Genomic DNA, 15,580 nt, shown 5'->3' on the forward strand with positions numbered 1-15,580 from the left:
GGTGGATGGAGAACTCCTCTCTGGGAGGGGGAACAGCATCCTAGCTGAAAACACAGCCTCGCCTAATGTTGCCAGGTAACCTCAAGGTTCAAGATGTTAGGAATCTATCTTCTTTTATAATGTTCCACTGTTTAAATGTTGGATACAAAACCACATTTGAACACATGCAAATAAGGACACTCAGGCAGTTTTCAGGCAAGAACGCCTCTGTGTTGGTATTCTTGTCAGTTAGTGAAAATAAGACCCCCACGTTACTGTTGAGTGCATCTTCTGGGCCTTTACAATCCTTTATCATAGAAACCTCTTTTGGGATGGGGGTATACCTCAGTGGTGAAGTACATACCTAACATGCAAGAAGCCTTGAGTCACACACACACACACACACACACACACACACACACACACACACCTCTCTCTCTCCCAAACCAAAGTGCTTTTCACATTGTAATTTATCTAAATCTAAGAAACTCATTTATACGATGATTTATAGCATATGCATCAAAAAAGCAATGTCTACTTGTTCTCAAATCCAGTTTTATTAAAGTAGTTTGGCAATTTGGTGGCAGTACAAAGGGGGGGCACATTAGAGACAGTTTCAGTTTTCTGCATGCAGGAAGTCTGGGCACATGCGTATTTCCACACCCGCTGCTGTCTACTACCAAGCAGCAGGCTGCTTTATGCTTTCCTAGTCTCCAACGGCATAGGAATTTGTCAAACAGGCTTGAAAAAATAAAATCCAGATTTAAAAAGTTCTCATCAAATACCAAGAACACAGATTTTCTCCTGCCTAGCTTAGGACACCATTTGCTTCCTTAGTGACCACTTTGCCGTAGATTCGAGCGTGGGCTTTTTTAGCTGTGTTACTGGGCAGCAAATGTTGGGCGGCCTCTCTGTCCAAGGTAAACACTGAGGAGCCAGAAGCAAAACTTCTCAGGGCTTGGTATGCCTTAGTTGTTCTCCACTGAGCCTGAAGTTGGCTGTAAGGAAGGAAACGAGAAAGACGTGTAAGAAATTTTGTACAAGACACGAAGGCTCGTACTAAGTAAGTGGTTTTCAACATAGGGGCTGCAAGTCCCCAAACACTGTCAGAAAACACTGATATTTACGTTATGATTCATAACAGTAGCAAAATCACAGTTATGAAGTAGCAACAAAAATAATTTTATGGTTGGGGTCACTACAACCTGAGGAACAGCATTAGGAAGGTTGAGAAACACTGTTCTAAGTGGTCTTGTTTCTCAAGCAGAACTTGAAAGCCTGGCTATGACAGTGGAGCCTCATGGCTTTCTTCCTGTGAAAGGAGTATCTTTTGGAGCTTCAGATGTGGAAGACAAAGGCAAAACAGGGCAATAAGTTACCTGAGGATTACGGTAGCCTGTTTCTATGTACTATTGCTTAACAAGTTGCCATATGCTTCCTTAATAACTAAATGAAGACCATTCCAATTTATTTCACCAATGACAGAAAACTGTCCTACCACAGCAATATTGGTTGCCTTATGGGGGGCGGAAATGCTTTTCCTTGAAGAAGAATGTCTTAGCATAGAGTACAGTATTTTTGTGGTCAAAAAAAAAAAATCACATCTCAGTGAGTTAGCTAGCACATGTGACAGTCAAAACACAGGCTTCAGAACAGTCTCAGCAAATGCAATGTATTGTTGTCCCAGTGAATTAGACCTATAAACATTAAGTCAGAGTAGTGAGAAACAGGCCAGATAAAGTCTTCAGTCTTATTTCCCAAGTGGAAAAAACATTTCCTGTAGGAGTGAATATGCATCTTGAAGTTTCCCAAAAACAAGTCCTTGCATTTAATTTAATTAAAAATAATAAAGTATCTCCAATGCTTAAGAAATAAGGATAGGCTGGATTTTTACCCTGAGATTTCATTCAAGAATATCTTAGATTTGTGATACTTAAATAATGCTTATGATTTTTAAAATAATCTGTACATGTGTGAAGGTATGTGCATGTGAGTACAGGGGCCCAGGCTGACCAGGGCATGGGATCTCCCTGGAGCTAGAGCTGAAGGCCGTTGTGAGCTGCTGGGTATGAGTCCTGGGAACCATGGTTCTCTGTAAGAACCATGAGCTCTAGAACCATCTCTCCAGCACATTAAATAAACCTACAGCAATAAAAGCCTACAACACACTATTGGCAGTCTCTAAGTTATGCCTTTTTAAAGGTTTATGCGCATGAGTGTTTTGCCTGTGTGTGTGTGTGTGTGTGTGTGTGTGTGTGTGTGTGTGTGTACAATGCGCATGGCTGCCCATAGAGATCTTAAGAGGACACTGGCATCAGATCCCCTAATTCACGTGGGTCCTAGAATCAGTTGGGGCTCCTGAGAACTGAATCTGGGTCCTCTGCAGGAGCCCTCTCCGTAGTCCCTCCTAAGTCATTCAAGCCCAGGAAACTACTTACAAATGGAGTCCTGATTCCGAATTTGCTGTGGAATGTCATGGTGACTTTGTTTTTATGGCCCGTCCTTTGATCAAAGGCGTGGCACGAATCGAAAGGCGGGCTGTACAGGTGAAGGCTCACGGCAGGCTCCGTGTGGCTGACGTTCTCCACCCGATGTAATCCAATGGAATCTGTGCAGACAAAGGGGGCAGGAAACAGCGGAGGAAAGGCGGCTGAAGGCAAAGAGTTTCCTAACCACCCACAATCTTTAACTGATATCGATGAATATGGCATGAATGTACATTACATTTAACTTCCTTGTTATGGATAGAAAGCGCCACGCAGGCATTCTTACTGCAAACCACCTCACATTACAGTGCAAGACTAAAACTAGATACAATATAGGGAGGGAAAAAAAGAAAGCATTTGTAAGAACCTGAAAGCTTAAAAGATAGTTTCATTAGGGAAAAGAAAACAAACCCCTAAACCATTCAGGGGGAAAACCAAGAAAGAAACTATAATTTGAAACTCTCAAACAGATCAGGAATTGGCAGCCCCAGGCACTTTCTGGAAACAAGTGAAGACAGGGCTAACACACTGACAGGTTGAAAGGTTGTTTAGGAAGTAGGGTCTCAAATCCTTTCACCCCGCCCCCCCCCACACATACACTCCCAACCCCTGTAGAAGACAGAGATTGGCTATCTAGAAAAAGTACCGTGGCTGAACTCGGGACTGGTGGATACCAGGTTACAAGCGAGTGAATGAAGCAACAAGCCACATGTGAATGGCAAGGGTCTTGCTTCCTTCACCAGCCAGCATCATCCAGGACTTCTTTCTCCAGGCAGAGATGCGGGCACCTCTGTAAGGAGTCTCACCAGCTCCACAGAAAAGCCCTCCCCATCCTGCCACCAGCAGTTCCTCTGCTAAAGGGCTCTGCCTGACCCCCAGAGAGTGATCCTGTCAACAAGCCCCGTCATGTGCACAGAGACACCAGTGAACTTCTTTGTCCCTGGATTTTACACATGAGCACACAACTGAATTAGCCTCTAGTACAGAAGACAGAAGGGGGCCTGAGCAGCCTGGAAAAGCAAGTTGAAACAGGACACTGAGAAGACCTGGGGAAGTCTATTATTAGCATTCTAACTGAGACAAAACACCGGGTGGAGGGGGCAGGAATCAAAAGATTTTTTGTTTTTGCTTATTTATTTCTTGAGAGATGGTTTCACACAGCTCATGGTCACCTTGACCTTCTGATCTTCCTTTCCTCAGCCCCACCCCAAGTCTGGGGCTGCTTTATTTGGGGGTAGGGTTGAACCCAGGACTTTGTGCAGACATGCTGGGCAAACACTCTACCAGCTGAATTACAGCCCCAGCCTCAAAAAGGCTTCTCAAAATAAAAAGACAGCTGGATGTGGTGATACATATCTGTAGGACATGCTGAAGAGGCAGAGGCAGAGGCAGGAGGATTGCCAAATAAAATAAAACCTGAACAGAAGGGCTGGTAAAAAAAGTTGAGTTCGATTAAAAAAAAAATCAAAGGACAAAGATGAAAATAATAAAGGGGACAAAGATCAAAGGACAAGTTCAGGGAGCTCAATATCCAAACAAGAGGCCTTTCAGAAACACAGCTCATAGGGACAGCTTGAGGATATTTCTTGGATTGAGGCTCATGAGGTCAAACCGAGAGAAACCAAGCACCTGGCAGAACGATGAGTCCTTAGGTGACCTTATCGCTGTGGGACAGCAAGGGACAGAGGAAGGCGCCACATGAGAAGATCCCAAACATTTCCAGAAGAGACTTCAGAGAAGGAGTTAAGAGTCAGAATGACCACTTGTCCCCTTTCAACAGGGTCAGGGACAGGATACACTAAAGACGAAGACAGAGGCTTCTGAGGTCACAACCCAAATTCAGCTAGTTTATCCATCAAGTTATAAGATTCGAATATGGGGTTTTGTGTTTTGGATATTAGGAAGTCTCAAAAATCTAGCATCCATGACGCCTTCCCTAGAGAGACACTGGAAGAGACGCTTACCCAAACGAGGATGTGAATCAAGAACAAAGGCAATATGAACTCGGGAAATAAGCTCCAATGCAGAAAAAAGCAAAGGGAAGGCTGACTGTGAACCCTGGCTTAGAAATAACCAGTCTAGACAGGGCAATTATGTCCAGGAAGATTTAAAAATCCAATGTGCTCTCTCTCTCTCTTTCTCCCCCCCCCCCCCCCCCACACCTCTCTCATTGCTTTTTCAAGACAGGGTCTCACTATGTAACTCTGGCTGTCTTGGAACTCACTATGTAGACCAGGGTGGCCTCAAAGTAACAGAGATCATCTACCTCTGCTTCTTAGTGCTGTGCCACTATGCCTGGCCCAACCTTCAGAATTTCTCTGTGTCTCCGAGGTTAACATTGAACTCAGGCTTGTTTCAAACTTGCAGAAAACAAATCCTCCTGCCTCAGCCTCTTGAGTGCTAGAGTTACGCTGTACATGAACACTGTGCCGTAGGAAAACCAAGATGATCTAGTGCCTGCTTATGCACAATTTGGAATGAGCATTAGCATTAACAGTTAACACTGAATGCTGTATACAAATAACATTTTGCTTTTCTAATTGCAGGTGTCCACACCAGCTGGCTCATGATGGACAATCGAAGGCCTCAGATCAAATCACCTGTCCTTTAGAAGAGCCCAAGGTTCCTATGTGAGCCTCACGGTTCACAGTCTCAGCATTTGAATCTCTGCCTCTTTCTCCCCTATGTGTCTGTACTCCCTCTGTTACAGTCACGCTGGACTTTTCTTGGTGTTTCTGTCAATGTTCTCTGGACCTCTCCCACTTGAAACAGGCTCCTGAGCGTCTGCCCCAGGTCTCTGCTCACTTCCGCCTATGTTGTATGTTACTCCTGGATGCGTAAAGACATTCCCAGCCACAGCTCTGCTGATAGGTGAGAGCTCTTCTCTCTGCTGCTTGCAGAGCCTTGTGTCTTGATCTTGTTTACAGTCTCCTAATACATCCTGCCCAACCTTATCTTCCTTCTTCCTTTCCGGTTGCCCCCATTCCTCAAGTTTCTATTCTCCACAAGAGCTGTACCTTTCCCTGGACAGGGAACCTTCCCCTGATCATACCCATGTCTGCCGCTAATCTGTAAACATCAGAGGTTGGAAAGCGTTTAATGTTTTTCACTAATTAGTCTACCAAAATAGTCAGTGAGTACACCCCACCTTTCGCTGATTGGCAAAAATTAACATTAGCAACCAGAATTTAACACTTCTATGGATAAAGAACCAGGACTCACTCTCCTCCTGGGGTGGGGACCACTGCTGTTCTTTCAGAGTTCATTAGGTCCTCGCCAAAATCTTTTACCCCTTGTCTGCAGCTCCCTCCTTCACCGGTTATGTTTGGCTGCTACAGGCTTCTGCACTGGAGACCCCTGACAGAGCTCTTTTCCAGATGGAATGTACGTTCTTAGAGACTCTGGGTCCAGCTGAAAGTGATTACCCTAAAAGACGTTTAGCTTTACTATGCTATGGTATGAGTGACAAGCCTGTTCTTATAAAGCCGGTGTGCGCCTTCTATACAGCAACCCTCAAACATTTGACAAAAATGAAAATGTCTACAGGGGAACCCAACAGACTCGTGTGAAGTGAATAAAAGAGAAAACATTTCCCATACAATGATCTCTGTAAGTGATCTGCATTCCTAAACTAATAATCTAATAAATTTAAGCCAAGTAGCAAGGTCAATACTAGACTTTAAGATATATGAAGGAAATGCCGTGTTTGCCAGGGAAAAGCTATAATATTTTATTTTATATAAGCAGGCCAGCTTCCTGATTAAAAGCATATGTTTGGACTTGAACTGCATGCATTCAAATACTGGCTAAATATTTAAAACCGGAGTGACTCCAGACAAGTTATTTAATCTTCATATGTACTGGCAATCTCATCTATACATGAAAACATTATGACTCTCATATGTTTTAATGAACTTTGGGAACGTGTGGTCCTTTTCAGAAATATAAATAAATTCACTGCCTCTCCTGGGGAGCGTTTGGCTGTTCCAGAAGACATTGGGGGAAAGAACAAATTCTTGGTACGATATCTCTAAGTCATTGCCCAACAATATACATTACAAAATTTCCCTTGAGAAAAGTCTTTTAGGTATGTTGCATGCGGTTTACAAAAATAGGCACTGGCTAATGTTCTTAATCTCTTCCAGAACACGTCCTTGCATTTTCTGATACACACACACTATACATTTTGCAAGTAGACACAACTCTTTTGTATAAATTCATATCCTGTTCTCTTTGTTCTAAGTTTCGACGGGGTAAACAACTTTCCAATGAATGACAATCTTCATGCATATGTTTTGAGTGAATAATTCCAACCCTGCTTTAAAGCCTTAGAAACACATTGTGTTCAGGCCAGATTGCAACTATTTCCCATCAACATGCATAGATAAGAGTTCAGCTGTTCCTGCGTTCTCCTAGACAAAGAATAGGATGTTACCATTAATGTAGGCACACTGGTTTTCCCTCAAGGTCCTTTCTGACTTCTTGATCATCTCATTTGATTTCTTGTCAGGCCAGGCAAACAATGTCTCCTTTAGATTTCCTTGCAGCATCTTCAAAAAGCAGTGGGAGTCCGTATGGTCATGGATACTGCTATATGAGCACAGAATGACAAATGAATTCAGTAGTTGGTCCAGCACTCCATTGACTGGGGGGAAACTGATACACTCTTAGGAAGCTCTCAACCAGATTCACTTCAGTTGCTGTGTTTTACATCTAGCCATACAATTCAGCATGACGGTTCTGGGCACAGTAACAACACAACATCCACAACAAGGCACGTAGTTAACAGTTTAAATGTAAACTCTCACTAAAGATTGGCTTACATTTTTAAAAATATTATAACTGTAATCTGGTAACAAAACACAAACCCAGAAACCTTCCCCCCCCCCCCATACAGTTGTTTGGTTTGTTTGTTTTTGTCTTTTTGTTTTGCTGATTGTTGTCTTTGAGACAGGTCTCATTACACAGCTAAGGCCAGGCTAGAACTCATGCTCTTCCTGCCTTAGAAGGGAGGATTACAGGCTTGCTGGGGTTCCAGGTGCGACACAATGCCCAGGAAAAAGCAGCATTTAATAAGACATATAAACTATAACTATAAGCTATAACTGATAATGAAAGAATATTAGAAGTGGAGGAGGGCTCACATAGTATGTGAGGTTCTGAATTTTATCTCTGGCATCCCACACGCACGCATGCATGCACGCATGCACCCATGCATGGGCATACAGGAGGAAGGGTTCATTAAAGAAATTTTGAAAAGGACGAAGATAGTCATTTGTAATAATTGTCCCATATTGGGATCACTGTTTTTCCCCATAGGCTTTTCCTCTTTTCCTCTTTGTGTGGGTGGGAGAATGTGTACGTGTGCATAACATACTCACTATCCTGAAATGATGATGTAATGTATACACAGCGTTAACATCTTACAGGCTTGGAGTAGCCTACCTGGGATGATCTTCCAATAGTGGTGGGAGAAAGCAAACTGCATATTAAGTGAAAAGGAATTTATTCATGTGATCTTAGAGCCAACAATTTAGGCATATGAGGTCATAATAGGGACAAGGTTGAATAAAATCTATAAATGTATATAATTTTTAGCATTTGCATCCCGTTGAATTCTGGTAATGTTTAATGTATCATAAAATGAACTGTTCCTTGTGCCCACAGACTAGCCCTATCCCTGCTGATCTGTTTTTAAAAAGCACTGAGAATGACCCCTACCCCATTTCATCAACAAATGTTCCCTACGGACCTAACATCCTAAACCTCGTAATTCTGCGTTTCTTTTCTCTCACCAAAACGGGTCTGGTTATCGTTTTTACAGAACCCGAGAGATCTGTGTAAAAATACAGTTATTATTCAGTTGGCAACAAAGCTGACCAATGTGCAAACTAAAGACAAGGAAACAGATTTGAAAAGTATTGGTGTCAGTTTAAGTTGCTTTCCTGGTAAAGAAGTTGAACGATTAACTAGAGGTGGACAGAATTTTTCTGAATTTGTGACGTTTTTCTAGCTCCAAATCTTGCCAGTTTGGTCTTTGGTCCCACAGTTGTTGACACATCTCACATACCACAAAGGTCAAAGGTCAGGGTTAAGCACAGTTCCAAAAACAGTTTAACTCCATAGGAGACAGAGTTGTCGAATTAAGGTGGCTATTTGCTTCCTCTGAATTACTACTACTCATTTGGGGTGGAGGCCTTATTTTTATTATTTTATATTCTTTTTTGGTTTGTTTATTTATCCCCCCCCCACCCCGCTCTCTGTGTATGTGCATATACAACTTGTAAGAGTTGGCTTTCTCTGTGGATTCCAGTAATTGGGGAGAAACATCGAGTTTGGGGGCGAGCGCATTTATGCACTGAGCCATCTTGCTTGCTGAGGGAGGAGATGAGGGGTGATTTTAATGTATGTAGTACATGTCTGACTCCTACCCCCGTGCTAATTCCATGCTGAGATTCGTGGACAATGTAAACAAATAACTCTAAATGTGAATTGCTAGTCCTTGTGAAGTTGGTGACTAGCCTAGGCCAGACACTGTAAGAAATACTTTGAATGGGGCTGGGGTGTTAGTTCAGTGTTAGAGGGTAGAGTGCTTGCTTAGTATGCATGAGACATACATTTGAGTCCTGGCATTGTAGAATACAGGTTTACTTTTGAATATTTATTTTGAGACTTACTATGAGTCTTACTATGTACCCCTGACTGTCCTAGAACTCACTGTGTATATCAAAACCTAATACTAGTTGAACCTTGAGATTATTAAATACCTATTTTAAAACACATTATAAAAGCAGTTAACAACTGGGCGGTGGTAGCACACGCCTTTAATCCCAGCACTCAGGGAGGCAGAGGCAGGTGGATTTCTGTGAGTTTGAGGGCAGCCCGGTCTTCAAGAAGTTGACAAAATGAAGTTGACAAAATGTGCAAAACAGAAAACAATGTGTATCTAACCTCAACTTCATTAACAAAGTATCACAGACACATAGTCACATTAGTATAGTGTACATACCAAAATGTTACTTCACAGTAGGGACATATGGCATTTTGTAACTTTCTCCAACTCACAGAGATCCACCTGCTGGCTCTTATGTTGGGTTTAAAGGTGTGTGCCACCATGGCCAGCCAAACCATAGATTTATCATAGAAAAGTAAGAAGGAACCCCAGAGGTTGGAAGGATGCCGGAGGGAGGAGTTTTCAAAGGGAAAGCCGGGACTGAGCGAGCGAGCGGCTGTGTTACCTGCCGTGCCCTTCTCCCCAGCACAGGATCATCAGGTTAAACTTCCCATTTCCTTGATCCACAAGGTTGCGAGTGTACCTGAAAAGACAGACATATGCCAGTCTGAGTCTGGCTGCTGAGATAAGTACTAGAAAAAAGAATCATAACGCGGTGTCATCTACTTTTATTTACTAATATTCTCATTTTAAACAATGGCCTCATGTAGACCAGGCTGTGAGCTCCTGGTCCCCCTATCTCCATGCCCAAGGCCTGGGATTCCAAGCATCACTTATGCCCAACCTTACTTTTTTTTTTTTCTGTTTCATAATCTTTCATTCAAATGTAAAAGTTCAGAAGAAGCCATTTGTAGGGATTGGGATTTGTTCTTTTAAAAACAAAACAAGAATAAGGGAAATATAAAATCAAAACAAAACAAAAACAGCCAAGGAGAAAAACCAAAACCAAACCAAGCCAAACAAACTGTCAGAAACTGTCAAGGAAAGGAAAGAGCATGGAGCCATACAAGTTAATTGAACAAACCCTTTTCACTCACTACCAATAGCTCACACCCATTCAATGCTAATGCGTATTCCTGAGTTAAATCCATAGTTCAGTTTTGTCCAAAAAGCCATCTGAAAATAACAAGCACTGCTTGCTTCCTTCAGCCCAGTCAAGTTGTGAGCCACTTCAATATGCACTTTCTGTTTTTGAAAACAAGGGAGGCATTATTCAAAGAAAGCAGTACTTAGCCTCCAGATACATTTCCCAGGAATGGCAGATTCCAAAAGCCTAGCTGCTCTGGAGCTTTCAAAGTGGACCCTCTAACCCACTGTGCACAGGAGCATGAATACCAGCCCCCAGCTTCCACCTCAATAAAACTTGAACACGGTTTTCGAATTCAGAGCCCAGAACAAATAAAAACTGTTTTCACAGCTGAGCTTTGACTTTTCTGCATTGTGTACTTTTATTTTTTTCTGGTCTAGAAAGAATGACAAAACCTTTCTGTATTTTGATTCGCTGACTTTCCTGAGGTAGCAATTCAGTCTTTAATACCAGCATGAAATGATAACAGGGGGGAAAAATTTCATGTTTCTCCATGCATATCAGTCTCAAACTAGTAAAAAGTGGTGTTCTCATGGAAGGTATCTGGAGAGTTCATTACTACCCAGAACAGAATGTAGCTATTGTTTTGGGATTTTTTTCCCCCTTCTAGTAGCTTTTGAGGACCGAAGTTTCATTAAAGGACTGTTCTAGAACTCTGCCCAGTTTTACTGCTAAAGCCCTGATAGAAACACATTCAAAAGCACTCATAAATAAGCCGAGGCTTGAAGTAAATACCAGAACAAAGGCTACATTAGGTCAGAATACTACCAAACCTTTTACTATTATAACTGGCAAGAAAAAAAACCCATCAAAACCAAAACAACTATCCTAAGGACACTTGAACTCTTAAGTTGTAATTTGGTCCAGTGATCCTGTTGTCAGCATTTGGCCAGCAGTGTCTGATAGTTGTGACACCCGGTTTAGACGGCTGTTTCTATGGCCAAGGAAGCGTTGTATACATTTGCTTGGGTACTGTTTGCTCACTCCGTCATCTGTTAACCCAAGCTCCCCATGCACTGCAGCTTTCCTCTTGTCCTGTCCTTCCTTCTGTCCCCCAGGCTCAGGGCCCGGTGCGTGCAGGCCATGGGTCTCTGGAGAGTTGCCAGGTACCATTATTTTCTTTTTAGCTGTGAGTCTCCCTTATATCTTATGACCCAGGATGGGGCTGTACACACAGCCTTTAAGCCACAGTAAACAGAGTTCCTGTATTAACACCCCACTTCTCCAAAGAACCCACCATCTGGATATACTGAAAGGAACACATATAGCCTTGCTTCCACCCCCAGATCAGATTGGAATCCTTCTGGGCACCAAGGACAATACAAAAGAACTCTCTGTCTCTTGTTCTCCCTATAGTCCACCCATATCCCACCCAAGACGTCACCTCTATCTTAAGGAGCTGTGCTTGGATGTAGGGAGAGATCCCTGGCAATGCCATTGTTCTGGAGACCAGGAGCTGTTGCCACAAACCTGACTAATTTCACTTGGACAATGCTATGTCTCCAGATATGTTACAGTAACGGAAGAATTTGTCTCAGGTCTAGAGGAAGTTGCCTGGAAGTTTACAGTCCAGCTTCTTAAATTGTGCATTGCACAGCGGAATGTGGGAGCATAGAAGATCGGAACAGTGTAAGATTTCTGAATGTACAGCCCCAAATTAATACCAAATAAAATGTCATGTGTAATAAACTGGTAACTGGCAACACTTGCCTGTCACAACACAACACCACAGAAAAAACAGTTTAAAAAAATATAATAATAGTGTGTGTCATGTGTGTGTTTGGGCATGCATGTGTGAAGGATATGGCATTTTTGTGGAGTTTTCATGTAACCCAGGATGTGAACACACAGGACAGCTGAGGTTTACCTGCCTCCACCTCCCAAGGGCAAGCAGCAAGCAGCCTCAGTTCTTTTTCATGCTTAATAATATTTCATTCAAATGCAAAATCAAAACAACAAATATTGGACCAAGATTCATGTAAAAATAAACAAGCACTCCTCAATAACATACATATTTGCTTTAATCTTTAATAAATGATAGAATTATATGTATGCCAAATTAAAAAAAACTGTGGATGATTTTCAGTAAATATTTGATTTTTATTTTAAACACCTACATATATGGAGCTATAAAAGTTTTTCAGGCCAAAGGCGCTGCAGGCGGCTTTGTTCGTTGTACGCTCCTAAACAATGATGGGGAAACGACCTTGTGTGGGATACCCAACTCCTTTTCCGCTGCTCTTTGCTTGTAAAACTGAGATAAGAACAGCTTCGTCTCACACCGTGTGACCTGACTGGAGGAGCTCTTGGTCCACAAACGGGCAATTACCTGCCAGCATTTAAATAGACATCTCAGGTGTACCCTTGCGGGACCCAGCCCAGACCTGAGTGACCAGAATCAAAGGAAACGCTTCAGACCACTTTCCAAACACAAAATGCCACCCTTCTTGTCCTTAGTTTTTACTACTTTAAGTTTAAAAATATGGTTGAAACAGCCCTTGCTGACAGAACTTTGTTACATGTTAAGGAGAGAACTTCCGAGAAGTCCCGTTCTTGCCACCCTTTCCTCCAGCCAGCTTCCTCCTACCAGCCAGTCTACCAAGCGCAAGCACTGAGGCTTGCTCTTTCTTCCACACAGAAACCTTAAGAGCTCTGGCTCCTGAGGGCTGACGATCAGACTTAATCCTTAAGTCAAAGCTTCCAAAGGTCTCAGCCTACCAGACTCAAGCAGGTCCGGAAAGTAGCGGTCTTTATTTAGTTTTACCTTCTAGGTTCTGGGAAACAAGGGCGAGAGAAAGCCAAAGGCTTGGGGGGCTGCAAAAGCCGCGGTGTGCCCAATTTACAAAATCTGACAAGTATGCGAGCCAGTCCTTAGTCGGGGTGGTGAAAGTGGGTTGGAAGAACTAACATTGGATAGGAACAGTTCGCAAAACCCTTGCGCTGTTCCAGGGTCGGGGACAAAGGACTGACTTGGGGTTGTGTTGGGTCCCACCAGCACCCAGGGTGATCTCCTGGAGCGTTCTCCGACCATCTGCCGTCAGTCCCTGGCGGCTGCCCGGCGGGAGCTCGAGCGTGCCAGGTGGCGGGAGGGGTCTCTTAGTGCTGTGCCAGAGACGGCTGCGGAGGTGGGGCGTGGTGCTGCTGTGTTGGAGGCTAGGGCTGGGGGTGGCGGGGTTTTGCGGGAGACAGCGGAAAACCTGAGAGTGGTGCGGGAACCTCCCTTCCGACTGCGGGGACCTAGCTTTGCAGAAGGCCGGGCACGCTCACCTGTACTGGTCGAATTTGGCGTACAAAGCCCACTCGGCGGGATTGCTCTCGTAGGCCTCCAGCACAGCCTGCACCTCCTCTACGTTGACCTCGTCGCCCGCGAAGAGCTCATGCAGGATGCGGATGAGGTCGGCCAGGGTCCGCGGCTTCAGCAGTTTCGTCCCTTCCATCCCGTAGGGCTGCAGCACCCCCCTCCAGGCCGGCTGCGGAGGACCCCGGCTGCAGGCTGGACACCCGACACACCCAGGACCCGGGACCCACCGCACTAAAGGCTCGCAAGGGTGTTGAGACTCAGGTCTAGGAGTCACCGGAGAGCAGCCTAGTGCACCGCACCGGTCAAGACCAAAGCTGCGGAATCCGCCCTCCCGGGCCCTTTTTAAGCTCTTCGAGTCCTGCAGAACGTACCAACCGCTTTCAGGGGGTGGAGTGAGGAGGAGAGACCTGAGAAAGGGGCTGGAGCTGGAGAGCGCCAGCGGGAAGGCTCTGGCACAGGACCTTGCTGCCTGTGCGCGCCAGCTCTCAGAAGCCCCACTGTGGCCCTTGCTCTATATGAGCAATTTCTTCCCCGCCTTAGCGGCGGATTTTGGCCGCCCATCCCATCCCTTTCCAGGGCTTGGTTTACAATGAATGCCTGTGGGTTTTAGATCTCGGAAGAGTGGATACTGAGGAAATGGAACCCATCTTCCAAATGCAGCTAAGGTGGTCGGGAAGATGAACAATGAATCCATTCCCTGGCCACAGTAACTGTTAGGTGACTATAAACGGTCCACATACAAGCCCCGGGCTAGGTGATAATCTTTGCTTTGAGAGTCATTTCATAGCGCTGGCTGGCTGTAGCCCTTGATCTCAGAGGTCCGGCCCGCTTCTGCCTCCAGAGTGCTCGGGTTTTTCTCTTTTTAAATTCAAATGTACAGTAGTGTACTGTGGATTAATATTTGACTTGAGCTTTTAGTAAGACCAGGGGCTTTGATCTTATACATCGCTTGGTAAAATATATCCAGTGCAAAGTGCCGGTGGTGATGGCACAGGCCTTTAATCCCAGCACTTGGGAGACTAAGAGATGGTGGACTGGGCCTTTTGCTGGGGCTGGTGGTGGTGATGTTCGTCAGTGTACAGTCATTTAAAAGACTGCAATTGGATGACTTGAATCCTTAAATTCTAGGTACATACACACAGAGTTCTACCCCCTTGCACTTAGCATGCTCTGGGAACAGCAGGGGTTACATGTGGCTGAAAAAGGAACAGACACACCTCGAAGTATATATTCATTCTTTCCATTATAAATGATGATTTGGATTATTAAAGGTATAGACTTCTGTACCCCCACCCGTCACTGTCCACACGTTAATATTTACTTGAGCTGCATGGTTTGGAACACCCCTGTCTAACGCTATCACAGCACACATGTCTCAACCGTAATCCTAGGACTTGGTTGGCTGAAGCCCAATTGCTGTTTGTGGACAAGCAAGCAACAAAACAAATAACAAAAAGTAGAAAAAACAAAACACACAAAACAGCTTTGTGGGGTTCTCTGAAAGCTTTTCTAAGGCATCTGGGACCGAGCTTACATGAAACTTTATAGCTTACTTTGTGGGGTTCTCTGAAAGCTTTTCTAAGGCATCTGGGATCGAGCTTACATGAAACTTTATAGCTTACTTTGTGGGGTTCTCTGAAAGCTTTTCTAAGGCATCTGGGATCGAGCTTACATGAAACTTTATAGCTTACTTTGTGGGGTTCTCTGAAAGCTTTTCTAAGGCATCTGGGATCGAGCTTACATGAAACTTTATAGCTTACTTTGTGGGGTTCTCTGAAAGCTTTTCTAAGGCATCTGGGATCGAGCTTACATGAAACTTTATAGCTTACTCAAAACTTATTTTACTTTCCATTGTTCTGCGTTCCCTCATTCTCTTTTCCTCATTCACGACTTTATTGCCTGTCCATACCCCCACCCCGATCTGTCCATACCCCCACCCCGATCTGTCCATACCCCCACCCCGATCTGTCCATACCCCCACCCCGATCTGTCCA

General features: G+C 44.1%; 1 protein-coding gene across 1 annotated transcript; it reads right to left on the minus strand.

The window, feature by feature from the left end:
* Positions 1–514: 514 nt before the first annotated feature.
* On the minus strand, positions 515–14,000 carry Cdo1 (cysteine dioxygenase type 1). Its single transcript, XM_005356075.3, has 5 exons — positions 13,553–14,000; positions 9,704–9,781; positions 6,901–7,055; positions 2,418–2,587; positions 515–977 (listed from the first exon to the last, which is right to left on the minus strand). Exons 1-5 carry the CDS (start codon positions 13,720–13,722, stop codon positions 948–950), a joined length of 603 nt encoding a protein of 200 aa, XP_005356132.1. The 5' UTR covers positions 13,723–14,000; the 3' UTR covers positions 515–947.
* Positions 14,001–15,580: the final 1,580 nt, after the last annotated feature.

Source organism: Microtus ochrogaster, chromosome 18, assembly GCF_000317375.1.
Source record: "Microtus ochrogaster isolate Prairie Vole_2 chromosome 18, MicOch1.0, whole genome shotgun sequence".
NCBI classification, from domain to species: domain Eukaryota; kingdom Metazoa; phylum Chordata; class Mammalia; order Rodentia; family Cricetidae; genus Microtus; species Microtus ochrogaster.